At 38.9% G+C, this 13,741-nt stretch overlaps 1 protein-coding gene across 1 annotated transcript; it reads right to left on the reverse strand.

Annotated features, from left to right (window-relative positions):
* Window positions 1-8,971: 8,971 nt before the first annotated feature.
* Window positions 8,972-13,263, reverse strand: LOC109010107. The gene is made up of 4 exons (XM_018990822.2): window positions 12,397-13,263; window positions 11,245-12,339; window positions 9,274-9,422; window positions 8,972-9,134 (listed from the first exon to the last, which is right to left on the reverse strand). Exons 1-4 carry the CDS (start codon window positions 13,261-13,263, stop codon window positions 8,972-8,974), a joined length of 2,274 nt encoding a protein of 757 aa, XP_018846367.2.
* Between the last annotated feature and the right edge of the window lie 478 nt (window positions 13,264-13,741).

Raw genomic sequence — 13,741 nt, forward strand, 5'->3', positions numbered from 1 at the left:
TCATGTTTAACAAGAGAACAAATGGAAAGCAAAAGAGAGGTAAGGAGTTTCCTGTTAAAAAGAGTGATTCTAAAAAATGAAACAAAGATAAATCTGAGTAAAAAGATAAAGTTAAGTGCCATGAATGCTTAGGTTATGGTCACATAAGAATTGAGTGTCCAAACTTCAAAAGAAACAATGGAAAAAGTATTAACGTCACACTTAGTAATTGTTCTGATTATGAAAATTTCAGTTCATCATTTGATGATGAAACTTCATTTATAGCTTTTCCTGCTGTTGTTAATAAATTTTCTGATGTTAATCTAACCAAATCCAAAAGTGATGAAGATGATAGTGATTCAGAGGTTGCTCTAGTTGTGGCTAATCATGAGCTAAGTTTACAAGAAGTCTACAATGATCTATGTGAGGAAGTAGTCAAATTGAAGAAATTATAAAATAAGCTGTATAAAAAGCTCATAGCTGTGGAAAATGAGAAGAGTAGCCTGTCCGAGGCACTAAAGATATTTGAAATTGAAGTATCAAGGTTACATGCTCAACGACGTATACTTGAGAAGAAGTTAAAAAAGATACAAGAATGCAAAGAAAAAAATGCAACTCAGAAACTTGATGAGATGTTAAGTTTTCAAAAATCTAGTTGTGATCGCACGAGTTCGGGGTACATGACTTCCCAATGTATGGAACTTAAAGTCTCATCATCCGCTGCCACTTCATCAAAATGTGTCATTTTTGTTAAAGGAAGTCAAGATGAGGAAGCTCCAAAGATGGCCGTGCCAAAAACTCATGTTCCAAGAGCCTCACACAATAGATCAATGCAAAGACGTCCAACCAAGGTAAGTCTGAAGGTAAGTTTACTCTTACTTGTCATTTTTGTGGTATGCTTGGTCATATAAGACCACACTGCTTTAATTTAAAAAAAAGTGCAAGAAAAAGAAGGAAAAAGAAAAATTACAAGAAAAGAGAGGAACTAAACAAGGTTGATAACTTGAGTCATCAAATAATTACCATAAGTCGTAAACTTGGTGAGCTAACAGATTTTTATCTTCCCAATAAAAAGAAACAAGTATCAAGAGATGCAGACAAGACAAAACTCAAAACCAAGTGGGTGATTAAGGAGGATGTCGTGTGTCTAGTGGCACATACAACACTCAAGACCATGGAAAACTGCTTGTGGTACTTGGACAGTGCTTGCTCAAGACATATGTCGGGTGACAAAGGTCTATTCAAGAAGATCGAATCCACGAGTGGAGGAATTGTGACTTTTGGTGATGGAAGCAAGGCCATAGTTGAAGGAAAGGGAAGTATAGAAATTTTTGGTCTACCTACTCTTCATAATGTTTTATTTGTTAATGGCCGCAAGGCAAGTTTACTTAGCATTAGTCAATTTTGTGATGAAAATCTTTTTGTGCAGTTTTTAAAGGATGAATGCAATGTCTATAATCAAGCTGGAGAATGGGTCTTGAAGGGCACTAGAACATTAGACAATTGCTATGGAGTCTTTCCAACATCAAATAAATGTTGTCATAAAGTATTATTGGATGAAGCCGAGCTTTGGCATCAACGTCTTGGTCATATCAACCTAAGAGACCTATCAAAAATATCCAAAAGAGAAGTTGTAGCTGGGTTACCAAAGTCTCTAAAAGTTAAAAAGATGGTGTGTGGAGCATTTCAAGAAGGAAAACAAACAAGATCTCATCATAAGAAAATTCCTAACATATTCACTTCTTAGCCTCTTGAGCTACTCCACATGGACTTGATGTGTACAACACTCATTGTAGATGATTTCTCAAGATTTACTTGGATCATATTGTTAAGAGAAAAATTTGAAGCTTTTGACCTTGCCAAGAAGCCGTTCAAGAGATTAAAAATAGAGAAGAACCTTTCTATCTCTAGAATTCGTAGTGATCATAGTAAGGAATTTGAAAATTCTAATTTCTCTTCTTTTTATGATGAAAATGGTATACATAAAAGAGTTTTATGCTCCAATTATACCTCAACAAAATGGAGTAGTAGAAAGAAAAAAATAGGGCAATTCAAGAGATGGCTTGGGCCTGTTGAGCAGCAAAAAGATGACTTTATACTTTTTGGGAGAAGCTGTAAACATAGCAAGCAGGTCATATCCTAAACCGAGTGATCTTTAGGCCAGGTGCAAGACACACGCCCTACATGTTGTTGAAGAGCAAAAACCCCACTATCAAGCATTTTAGAGTCTTCGAGAGTAGATGCTACATCTTGCGTGATCAAGAAAAGTCACATAAATTTGATAGTAAGAGTGATGAAGGGATATTTCTTAGATATTCTTCAAATAGCAAAGCATATAGAGTCTATAACCTTTGTACAAAAACAGTGATGAAATCAATTAATGTGGTTATAGATGATGACTCATCCGAGACCACAAAAAGAGAACTTGAAAGCATGAGTGAGTTAGCTCAAGCCACGGAAGCAAATTCTGAAAAACAAACTGATACAGGCCGCGTAGAGCAAACTCCTCCAAATTCTCCTGCTTCACGAGGCAAAGAGCCATCATCAAGAATTAGTCATAATCATTCAAAAGAAAATATTATTGGTGAGCTAGATGAAGGGATGAGACTTAGAAAAAAAGTATTAATTCAAGGTTCTTTTGTATGTTATTTATCGCAGGTAGAACCCAAGAAGATTGAAGAAGCCTTAAGTGATGAAAGTTGGGTAAATGCCATGCATGAAGAACTTCATCAATTCACAAGGAATGAAGTATGGGAGTTGGTTGCTAGACCTGAAACCTACAATATCATTGGAACCAAGTGGATCTTCAAGAACAAGCCCGATGAGCATGACACCATAGTTCGAAATAAAGCTCGACTTGTTGCACAAGGCCACACACAAGTAGAAGGGATTGATTTTGATGAAGCTTTTGCTCCTGTTGCACGTTTGGAATTTGTTTGCATATTGCTTGCTTCACCTTTATCCTAATCATGTGTACAGGTTGAAGAAGTCACTCTATCGATAAAAGCAAGCACCATGAGCTTGTTATGAAAGGTTGACAGCTTATCTACTTGAGCATGGTTTCACTAGAGGACAAGCTGATAGAACTATTTTCTTAAGAAAAATAGGTAAAAAACTTCTTATTGCTCAAACTCATGTAGATGACATCGTGTTTGGAGCAACTCTTGACTCACTTTCTTATGAGTTTGCTAATGAAATGAAATCTGAGTTTGAAATGAGTATGATTGGTGAGCTGAGATTCTTTTTGGGCATTCAAGTTAAACAAACAGAAGAGGGAATTTTCATTTCCCAATCTAAGTATGCTAAAGAACTTGTTAAGAAATTTGGAATGGAAGGAAAGACTCATGCTTGTACTCCTATGAGCAATTCAGTAAAAATCAGCACGGATCCCACAGGTAAGAACATTGACCCTACACTCTATAGAAGCATGATAGGGAGTTTGCTTTATATTACATCAAGTAAACCCGATATAGCGTTTAGTGTTGGTGTGTGTGCTAGATTTCAAGCTAATCCTAAGGAATCACATCTCACTGCAGTAAAAAGAATCATTAAGTATCTAAGTGCTACTGTATATTATAGGATTTGGTATTTTAAAGATTCTAACTTGACCCTAGTTGGATATTCAGATGCTAATTGAACTGGGAATGCAGATGATAGAAAAAGCATATCTGAAGGGTGCTTTTATATAGGTGGAAGTCTGGTTACATGGATGAGTAAAAAGTAAAATTCCACCTCCTTATCTACTGTTGAAGCCAAGTACATTGCCGCAGGGAGTTGTTTCACACAACTTCTTTGGATGAAAAAAATGCTTAAGGACTATGGTTTCTCTCAAGATACTATGACAAGCTAGTGTGATAATTCAAGTACATTTAGTATCTCAAAAAATCATGTCCAACACTCTAGAACCAATCATATGGATATTAGGCATCATTTTATTAGAGACTTGGTCAAGTAAAAAATTGTGTCTTTGGAGCGTGTGGTTACTGAACATCAATTGGCTAATTTATTTAGAAAATCCTTAGATGGGTTAAGGTTTGAATTTTTTAGAAAAGTCATTGGTGTGTATGATATGCATTAAAAGGTTCACCATTTACTTGCATTTAAATTTATGCATTGTTAAAAGTTTTTTTTTCCTAGTTTGAATTTTTTTAGCATGTTTCCTCATAGATTTAATGGAATCAACATTGAGCAAGGTGCAAGCTTAAGGTGTATGCCAAGTACTTGAGCATTCCGATCTTCACCAAATCAACCTTGTTTGGATTGAAGCATTTTTCTTTGTTATGCCTCTCACAGTGGGGGTGCTAACCTTATGGTAGAGCAATCAAAGGCACCTTTCTATGCACTGTGAGGAACCTAACCCTACCTCCCAAATGTTTATGATATATTGGAGAAAGAGATGCTCATAGGAAGGGAGAAGTCTATACCTTAAATGGACTAATACTAGTTAAACCTAGTACTAAAAGAAGAAGATCTTCCCTTAGCAAGCATAAATGTTGATCCATATAGAAAAAGTCAAGTGTTTCATCATTGTGAAAAAAGACAAACACTAAACACGGATATGATCTATAAAGTCCTTATAAAAAAAATCATTGTTCTAATCATTGTGGAAAAAGATGAGCAATCGAACCATGGATATGACTAGAGCTCAAAACACCTTGTGCTTGGAGGAGATATTTTTTCAAGTATCTAGACCCTAGCATAAAGTTTGACTTTTAAAGAAAAAGATAATCCCTGAGAAGTGTGAAGAAAATAAAAACCTGTGCTCCTCACTCACACACTCACATGATCTTTGCTTGATCAACTAATGAGGTACAAGCCACCAATGTGAAGTCCACAGCTGAGAAAGTGCATCTCCTGTATGGGTGGATGGTGTGAGTGGCATGATGCTTGGCCATGTCCTACATTAGAGGCTTAAACTTGGCCTAGTGTACTAAGTTTTTTTTTTTTGTGAGAAAAACAGTACTTATTTTCAAAGTTTTAATTTTTTTTGTTTGCTTGTTATTTTTTTAATATAAAAAAAAAACAAAATAAATAAAAAATATTTCTCCTCAAGTGTATTGAGTCTCAGTGGGACTCTGTGACTTAGTGGGTGAATCAGGTAAGTCCAAGTAGGTACTTGGCGATAAATGGGGCGTTGGCCACTTAAGTGACTTAAGTCACCGTCCCCCCCCCCCCCGATATTTTCTATTATCCATGATACTCTTCTTTCTCGAGCCCTAGCCGCATCTCACTTCACACATTATCATATTCGATTTTCTTGTGATTTAGAACTAGTCTAGACCATCCTGATCTACGATTCTCTATCATGGCAACTACTTTCTTTCATCCATCTTAACCTAATTTTCAATTGGGGTTCGGCACACATGAAAAGTGGAGATTGGGAGTTTGGTTTTTGATTTGTGTTGTTGGGGCTTCGGATTGGATTTTGTTTGTAGTAGGGTTGTCTATATTTGCTCTAGTAGTGGGTTTCCTAATTTTCATGTATTAAGGATGGTTTTTGTGGGGGTTACGACATTGTTCATCTCGGTTTTCAAGTAGTGCCCACCAAGTGTTTGAGTTTTTATCTCAACCATGTACTTCCTTACGTTCATCAATATCTCCACATTCAAACACACCCATTTTTTGTTTTAAGTTCATTGCTTTGATTTATCTATGCATAAAGCATGATTTTTGGGTAAATCTATAACTTGAGTTTCTCAGATCATATGGAAGCATTTCAATGAAGATGCACACTGTGAGTACTCTAAAAGGTTATAGCTGCATGATCTTACTAACAGGTACTGTGTGTTGGTGTGTTTCAGATAAGGTTCAAGGAGAAAGCCAAAAGAAAGAAACTCGTTGAGCCCAGCTCTCTTGCTAGTGCTAGAAGTAAGAGGGAATCTCTAGTGGAGACCCCTCAAACTAAGGACACCATAGGGCACATCAGAACCTGTTAAACCTCCACCCGAAACCTCCAAACCATGTGTCTTTGAGTGCTTCACTTCACCCGAAGCTAAAGTGTCATATAGAAGTGTATTCTCTCATCGACCTGTGTTAGGTGAGAGAGAGTAAGCATTCATCACTTTCTGATCCCTCATTTGACATCATTAGTCGCATATTTATTGAGCGACTCTGGAAAACACTCACACTCCCCTCACCCACACCGTGGGTTGAGGTGGTGCGTGAGTTTTACTCAAACCTTGCCAACTTCAATAATGATGACCATAGCATCTCTTCCACTGTGAAGGAGGTTAGAATTGACATCCCTCCTGCCACGATAAGAGAGATGTATGAACTTCCAGAAGTTGAGGAACTCGGATATCCCTACAAGGGGATGGGGGCCCCAAAGAAGGTTGTCATGCACAACGTATTTGCTGGTCCCCAAGGGCCAAAAGTGGACTCCACGGGTTCATAGGATGCCCCTACATTTGATGCTCCCACCTTATAGAGTATTGGCCAAGATAGTGCTGACAAACTTATGGCCAATAAGTAGACACACTGAACTTCCCCTGGAGACGGCCCATTTTATGTTTGCCTTGGCTATGGGTGTACCCATAGACTTTACACGACATGTGATTGATATCATTCATCACTCTCGTGTGGAAAAGGAGTTGAGTCTCCCATTTGGTGGTCTAATTACTAAGCTGGTGATGATAGCTAAAGTTCCCTTGAGACCAAATGAGCCCACCATGAAAGTGCATGGGTTCATTTCAACTCTTACTATGATCAAGTCAGAAGCTATTCTGAACAAGAAAAGACCCTAAACCACTATGGACAGGTTTGTGGGGTAAGATGAGAATTTTGTATTTTGTTTTAGTGTTTAAAATATTATGTTTTGGTATTATTATTGTATTGGGATTTGAAAAAGTTGAATTGTTTATTATATTTTGTATGGAGATTTGAAAAATGTGTGAAAAAGCAGTGGTTCTATCCCAAACAACACCTAGAGGGGGTGAATAGGTGTAGTTCAAATTTTGTGGACAAATAAAAATTAATGACAAGAAGCAATTAAAAGATGACACAAATCATACAAATAATCAACACATAGATTTGGTCACGAAGTGGAAACTCATTTGAAGAACGTCTTTAAATTCTAAAACCACTCCGGGTGTAAGCCACCACCTAAAATCCATTATAGAAAGAGTTTGTTACAATCAATATAGAGACACTCACAAAACCTTTGTAGTTCCTAAACTTGGCTTGCAACATCACGAGTGACCCACTCGATCTCTACACGCATGTAGTGTCGGAACTCCGACATTTCTATAACATCTCACGAGAACCTCTCGATCTCTGCATCACAGCAGCTCCGGAAACCTTCCAGCCAACAAAACGTCCACTTCAATGGACTTTGAATGAGATTTGATCTTGGGTGTGGTGTGGTGGATTTGTGTTTGTCCAAGAGAGATTCACAAGGTGAGGAAAATGTTTCTCTCTTTGGCTCTTGAAACACTCAGGGTTTTGCTCTGTTTTTCCACACCAAAGAATAGAAATAAGCTGTTCTATTTATAGTCCCAGCAAGTCACGGTGCTCAAAAACATGAATTTTAGGTTGTCTTGAACATTGGTTCGAGCAAGGTGTCGAGCGCACGTTGTCTTCTGAAACCACTCGAGCAAGACGTCGAGCACACATCGAGCGAACCTTTCTGGATGAGTTCAGCTCGAGCGCCACGTCGAGCGCACATCGTGCGAACCTCTCTGGATGGGTTCTGCTCGAGTGCCACGTCGTGCGCACATCGAGCGAACCTCTCTGGATGAGTTCAGCTCGAGCGCCAAGTCGAGCGCACATCGAGCGAACCTCTCTGGATGGGTTCTGCTCGAGCGCCACATCGAGCGCACATCAAGTGAACCTCTCTCGAAGGTTCCGCTCGAGCGCCAGTTGAGCCATGTTGAGCACACTTCAATCTTTTTCATGTAACATTGCATCAACATTTGTTACAACTCAACTTTACACAGGTTTTCACAAGAATAATCCAATTAACTAATTTTTCCCTCAACAATCTCCCCCTTTTGGCATTTCTATGACAAAATCTCTAACCTATATATAGAACCTAATCCTGACACACCCCAAACAGGATTCTCATGATTTAGGCAATATCTTGAACATGTTGAGAAATTTCTGCAAATACTTAGCAAACGGTTAAACGAACCACCAAAAACATGCAAGAAATAATCTCATAAGCATAAGCAATGTCAGTTGCACAGTTTTCATAGACAACTTTTCATTAAGAAATTAATCAGACATTGAGTTCAATAGACAAACAATAGCAGCATGTGATTAACAAAAAAAGCTGCTTCCCCCATAAAACAATGTGTTACTAACAAACACAAAAGCTGCTCCCCCTACATCTATACCACTCCCCCTTTTTGTCACAACAAGCCAAGGGTCTCAACTATCACCATCAGTCTGACTGCCATCATCTTCATCGAGGCGCTCCTCAATGTCGTTGAAGCGTTGAGTCACAAGCTGCTGTAGGCTGTCAACTTTAGCATCAAGACGATCAAACCGGGCATCAAACCGGGCTTCAAGAAGGGCAAGGTACTTAAGGACCTGCAGAAGGCTGGGATCAGTCGATCCTGGTGTCGGTATGAATCGTGCCGAGCCCTGAGGCTGTGAACTGGAAGGCTGGGAACTGGATGGCTGGGAACTGGATGGCTGGGAGGAGGATGCAGGAGGATGCTCGACATTCAGTGGGTGAGGGGTAATGTGAGCACGACTCAACTACATGGTCCTACGCCCAATAGGAGCCTTAAGAGGAACTCTAGGCTCATGAGGAAGAAGCGTAACAGACTTAGAGAGGGCTAACCTAGTGATGAGGCAGGCGAAAGGCAAACCAGTCTGTGATTTAGGGGAATTAAACGCCTCAAGCATAACCCGGCACAGATGACTCCCCAGGTCAATGGAGACATCGTTGACCAACATCACTCTGATGACCACTAGGATATAGATTTGTAAGGACTATCCTACTGAGAATGAGAAAATCAGGTGGAAAACGTGACGTGAAAATGGGTGACTAACCATCCCAACTAGAAAAATGACCAATTCGACATTCAACAATGACCGACGGACTAGGAGGAGAAGTCCGTGTATAGGGATACGTAGGGTTTGCCACTCGCGGGGTATTTAGCAAGTCCGCTAACATGCCTGGAGTCACCCGGAAGACAATGTTCCGGAGACTGACATCAAAAGAGCCATCATTAGAGATGGCATAAATGTTGGAGTAAAACTCCTTGACCAGTGGTCAAGGCCAGCCACTGGCGAGACTAAAAAATATGAGGGATAACAGTCTCAGTAAGCTCACCGAGGATGACTTACCGCTCGACAATTGGAGAACGGGTAGAAAAGTTTTGAGCGTAAAGTTCTCTTGCACGAGCATTGTGGAAATGTGCTTGAGCGGGGGCAGGAGGATTTTGGGGTGGATGAACACGACGAGACATGACTTTGGCTGTGGACATAATCAGTGACTGTTAGACAAGGCTAAAGGTAATGTGAAATGCCCAATGCATGATGAATGCACATGCCTAATGTGAACCAATGTATGCACATGCTTAATGTGACTTAGCCAAACTTGGGTTTTAAAAATCCATTTCAAAACCAAGGCATGAATGTTGCCAAAAACTATTTCAAAATGCACAATGCACAATGCACATGCCCACAAACACAATTTAACAACCCATTTGGCATTTTTGAGCACTTCAAACCCAACTAAGCCAAGATTGGGTTTTAAACCCAATGGAGGTCCCATGGCCCTCCGAAACACAAACCATCTTTAAAACCAAATTAATTTCATGGCAAACACCCTCCCAACACTAGGATAGACATGAAATGACCATGGGAACAATGCCATTCCATTGCATGAAGGAAATGAGAACCTAAACATCATTGAGGCATTTTACCGAGCACTTGGTGTGCATCCAAGCACAAACCAAATGAAAAACCCCTTCGGGGTTCTATGAACCTCCTAAATACAAAGACAATAGGCAATGGACAACCAAGAGTTCCAACCAAACACCAAACAACCCAACAAAAATGCTCCATTTCGAAATCCCCAAATCAAAAGCCCTAATTTCCGAAATGCATGTGTATGGAAATGCATGATGCAAAATGGAAAATAATGACCAAAAATGATTGAGAAGAAGGAGAAATGAGAGACTTACCGTGATTGAAGCAAGTTTCTTGAGAGAAAATGAGTGAAACCACACGGAGAGAAAGAGAGAAGTTATCGCACAAGCAGAGAGAAAGAGAGAAACAGGTCTGGGGAAAAAGAAAGGACGTGGGGAGGTTTTTAAAACACTTTTGCTCGAGCGGAGTATAAGTTCGCGCGAGCAGAGGACCCAAAATTTTCACTTCTACTTAAAAAACCCAATGCGATCCAACCATTAATGGAATCAATTTTCAAATCATAAATACATGTTAATTGCAAAAGTGCATCATATTATCATAATTTACGCAAGTAGTAAAAATAGAGTATCACAAGTAAGATGGACATGCGTGTTTTGTGAATCCTAACTCAATCAAAAAGTTTCAACCAAAAGATGTGAGTGGGGTTGGGCTGAAACATGAAACCACAAATGCTTGGGAAGCCTTTCCATGATACAGAAAGTAAAACCTAATGCTGCTAGGACCTAAATACTTCTGTTTGAATTCTTGTATCAGTATTGGCCTATTGAGTAATAAGACTCCTTTCTCTTTTTCTTCTTCTTCTTTCTCCTTTTTTTTTTTATTTTTTTATTTTTTATTTATTTAAGGATAGATAATTTTCACAAGAGGAATTTTGATATATAATCATAAGGTCATCTAGCCCGTGGTCAATTCTGTATACACGTAGAGCTTCCTTACACCTTTGATTGCCTCCCCAAGAACTCACAGGTGGCAAAGCAACAATTGATTGAGCTAGAAGTGTAGTGTGTGATGCAGGTCACAAAATACACATAGTACACATGTTTTAAACTTTTGTAATTTGTAAATGTATATGATACAATTTTTAAAAGACATATGTACCTAAAATTTTCAGAATTGACACCACTAGCACTCATTGTCACATTCATGTGCAAAACAATATGCATGTTTTTTTTTTGAGAAACACACAACAATATACAAAGACAAAATTATGCATGTATTGAACACATACAATATGTTTTTAACAAAAAATGAAGAAGAATACAAAAGACCTAAACATGTGTAAAATGCATGAATGCATGACGATCAATCTATACCATAAATACCATGTCTGGTCTGCTCCTCCCCCTTTCTCACCCACACTTGTCTCACTTTTGGATGATTTACCGTATCAGCCTTTTGGCTAGTAGTCAATTGGTCTAACTTCACATTGATCATCTCATTTTGTTTGGTCAAGACCATGACTTGGCTCCACAAGTTTTGATGCCCTTTTCTTGAGTAGGGCTTTACAATTTTCTTAGGATGGTCCCTAAGCTCAAAACAGTTTGGTCGAATGTGACCAATCTTACCACAATTGTGACAGACGTGTTTTGCCTTGTGAGCTTTTTGTCTCATGGAGGGTGAGACGTACCTAGGGGCATTTAAGAACTTCTTACTTTTTTCAGAAGTATAAGCAGTTCTACTTTTAGTGAATGCAAGAGCATGAAAATATTGATTATTTAGCTTGAAGCAATCTTGTCTAACATCACCAACCTTCCCACAGTGATGACATATAGAGCTCGTGTTGCGAGCTCCTTGTCTCTTGGGAGGTGGGACAGGCTTTTGCACATGTAGGGGTTTCTTACCCTTTTTAAAAAGTTGTGCTTTGCCATTCTCATTCGATGCAGGAACAAATATTATTTTTCCTACCTTTTTGCATGGGGTTTTTGAAGTTGAAGCCACATCAGGTTTCCCTTCAATATATCCTATACCTCTCTTGTCACCAACGGACTTTCCTGAGTTTAGGATTTTGTCAAGCTTTTGTTTCCTAGTAGACAAATTTTTCAATTTATCGTTTAACAAAATCAATTCACTTCCCTGCATTTTCATTTTATTCTTGAGTGACACATTCCTCTTTTGCAACTGATCGGTTAGACAAATGGCTTCATTCAATTTACCTTGGAGATCCTCATTTTCTCTTTTGCAAATATCTATATTCTGAATATGTGTTTTATTGAGTTTCCTCAATTTTACACATTCATTGTACAACTTCTCATAGATTTCCTCCAACTCATCATCATCCCCGGATTCACTTCCGGATATACTCTCATTTTCATACGTTGATTCACTTCTATGACTTTGGCCACCAACAGAAGAAGTGAATGCCATGTAGTTGCGATTTTTCTTTGGAGAGAGACTCTTTGAAGAGTCACTTGTCTCAGAATCATTATCACTCAAAGAAGCACCCTTTGCTTTCCCTATGGCCTTTTTGTAATTTGCACACTTAAGGCGAATGTGCCCAAAACCATGACATTCATGACACTATATATCAGATTGTACCTTGTCTTTGATAGCTCTAGTGTATTTCTTAGAACTCCATTCCTTGTTTCCTGAGCTGGAATTTGTATTTACTCTCTCAAACATTTTCTTCTTATCCCCCCAGTTCTTTCTATTTCTAGATACAAACATCTTCCAGAATTTTTTAGCATAAAAAGCTATTTCTTTGTCACTCATAGCCAACTCATCGGACGACTCATCGATAGTGTTGAGGGCTATGGACTTATTTTTCTTATCCACAGGAAGAGTATGCTCATAGGTTTGTAGAGAGCCCACCAGCTCTTCAATCCTCATATTGTCTAAATCTTTACTCTCTTCAATGGCAGTGACTTTGGGATGGAATCTCTCAGGAAGAGATTTGAGAATCTTTCTCACAATTCTATTTTCAGGGATTTTGTCCCCTAAATTAAAACTAGAATTGACAACATGATTGAGTTTGGCATAGATGGCGTCAAAAGTTTCATCATCTTTCATTCTAAGTTCTTCAAAACTCGTGGTCAGCATGTGAAGCTTAGAATTCTTTACAGCATTAGTACCTTCATGGGTAACCTCAAGAATGTCCCAAGCTTCTTTACAATTTTCACACATGGAGATTCGCTTGAACTCCTCCTGGGACACAGCCATGAAAATCGCATTCAGGCCTTTGTTATTCCAACCACACTCACTTATTTCATCCCTAGAGTAATTATCCACACTTTTAGGAGTTTGAACTCCCTCAATGATAACAACTAGTTCTCTCCATCCTTTTGTTATGGAAACCCACACTCGTTCATCCACAGACTTTAGGAACGCTCTCATTCGGACTTTCCAATAAGCATAGTTGTTTCCATCAAAATATGGTGGTGATGTGAGAGATTGAGACTTATCCATTTAAACCAATATATCAGGAACACACTCAGGAACTGAATCCTAGCGGAGTGAACCCGCTCTGATACCAATTGAAAAAGCAGTGGTTCTATCCCAAGCAACACCTAGAGGGGGGTGAATAGGTGTAGTTCAAATTTTGTGGACAAATAAAAATTAATGGCAAGAAGCAATTAAAAGATGACACAAATCATACAAATAATCAACACAGAGATTTGGTCACGAAGTGGAAACTCATTTGAAGAACGTCTTTAAATTCTAAAACCACTCCGGGTGTAAGCCACCACCTAAAATCCACTATAGAAAGAGTTTGTTACAACCAATATAGAGACACTCACAAAACCTTTGTAGTTCCTAAACTTGACTTGCAACATCACGAGTGACCCACTCGATCTCTACATGCGTGTAGTGTTGGAACTCCGACCTTTCTATAACATCTCACGAGAACCTCTAGATCTCTGCATCACAGCAGCTCCGGAAACGT

This window comes from Juglans regia, chromosome 10 (assembly GCF_001411555.2).
Source record: "Juglans regia cultivar Chandler chromosome 10, Walnut 2.0, whole genome shotgun sequence".
NCBI classification, from domain to species: Eukaryota; Viridiplantae; Streptophyta; class Magnoliopsida; order Fagales; family Juglandaceae; genus Juglans; species Juglans regia.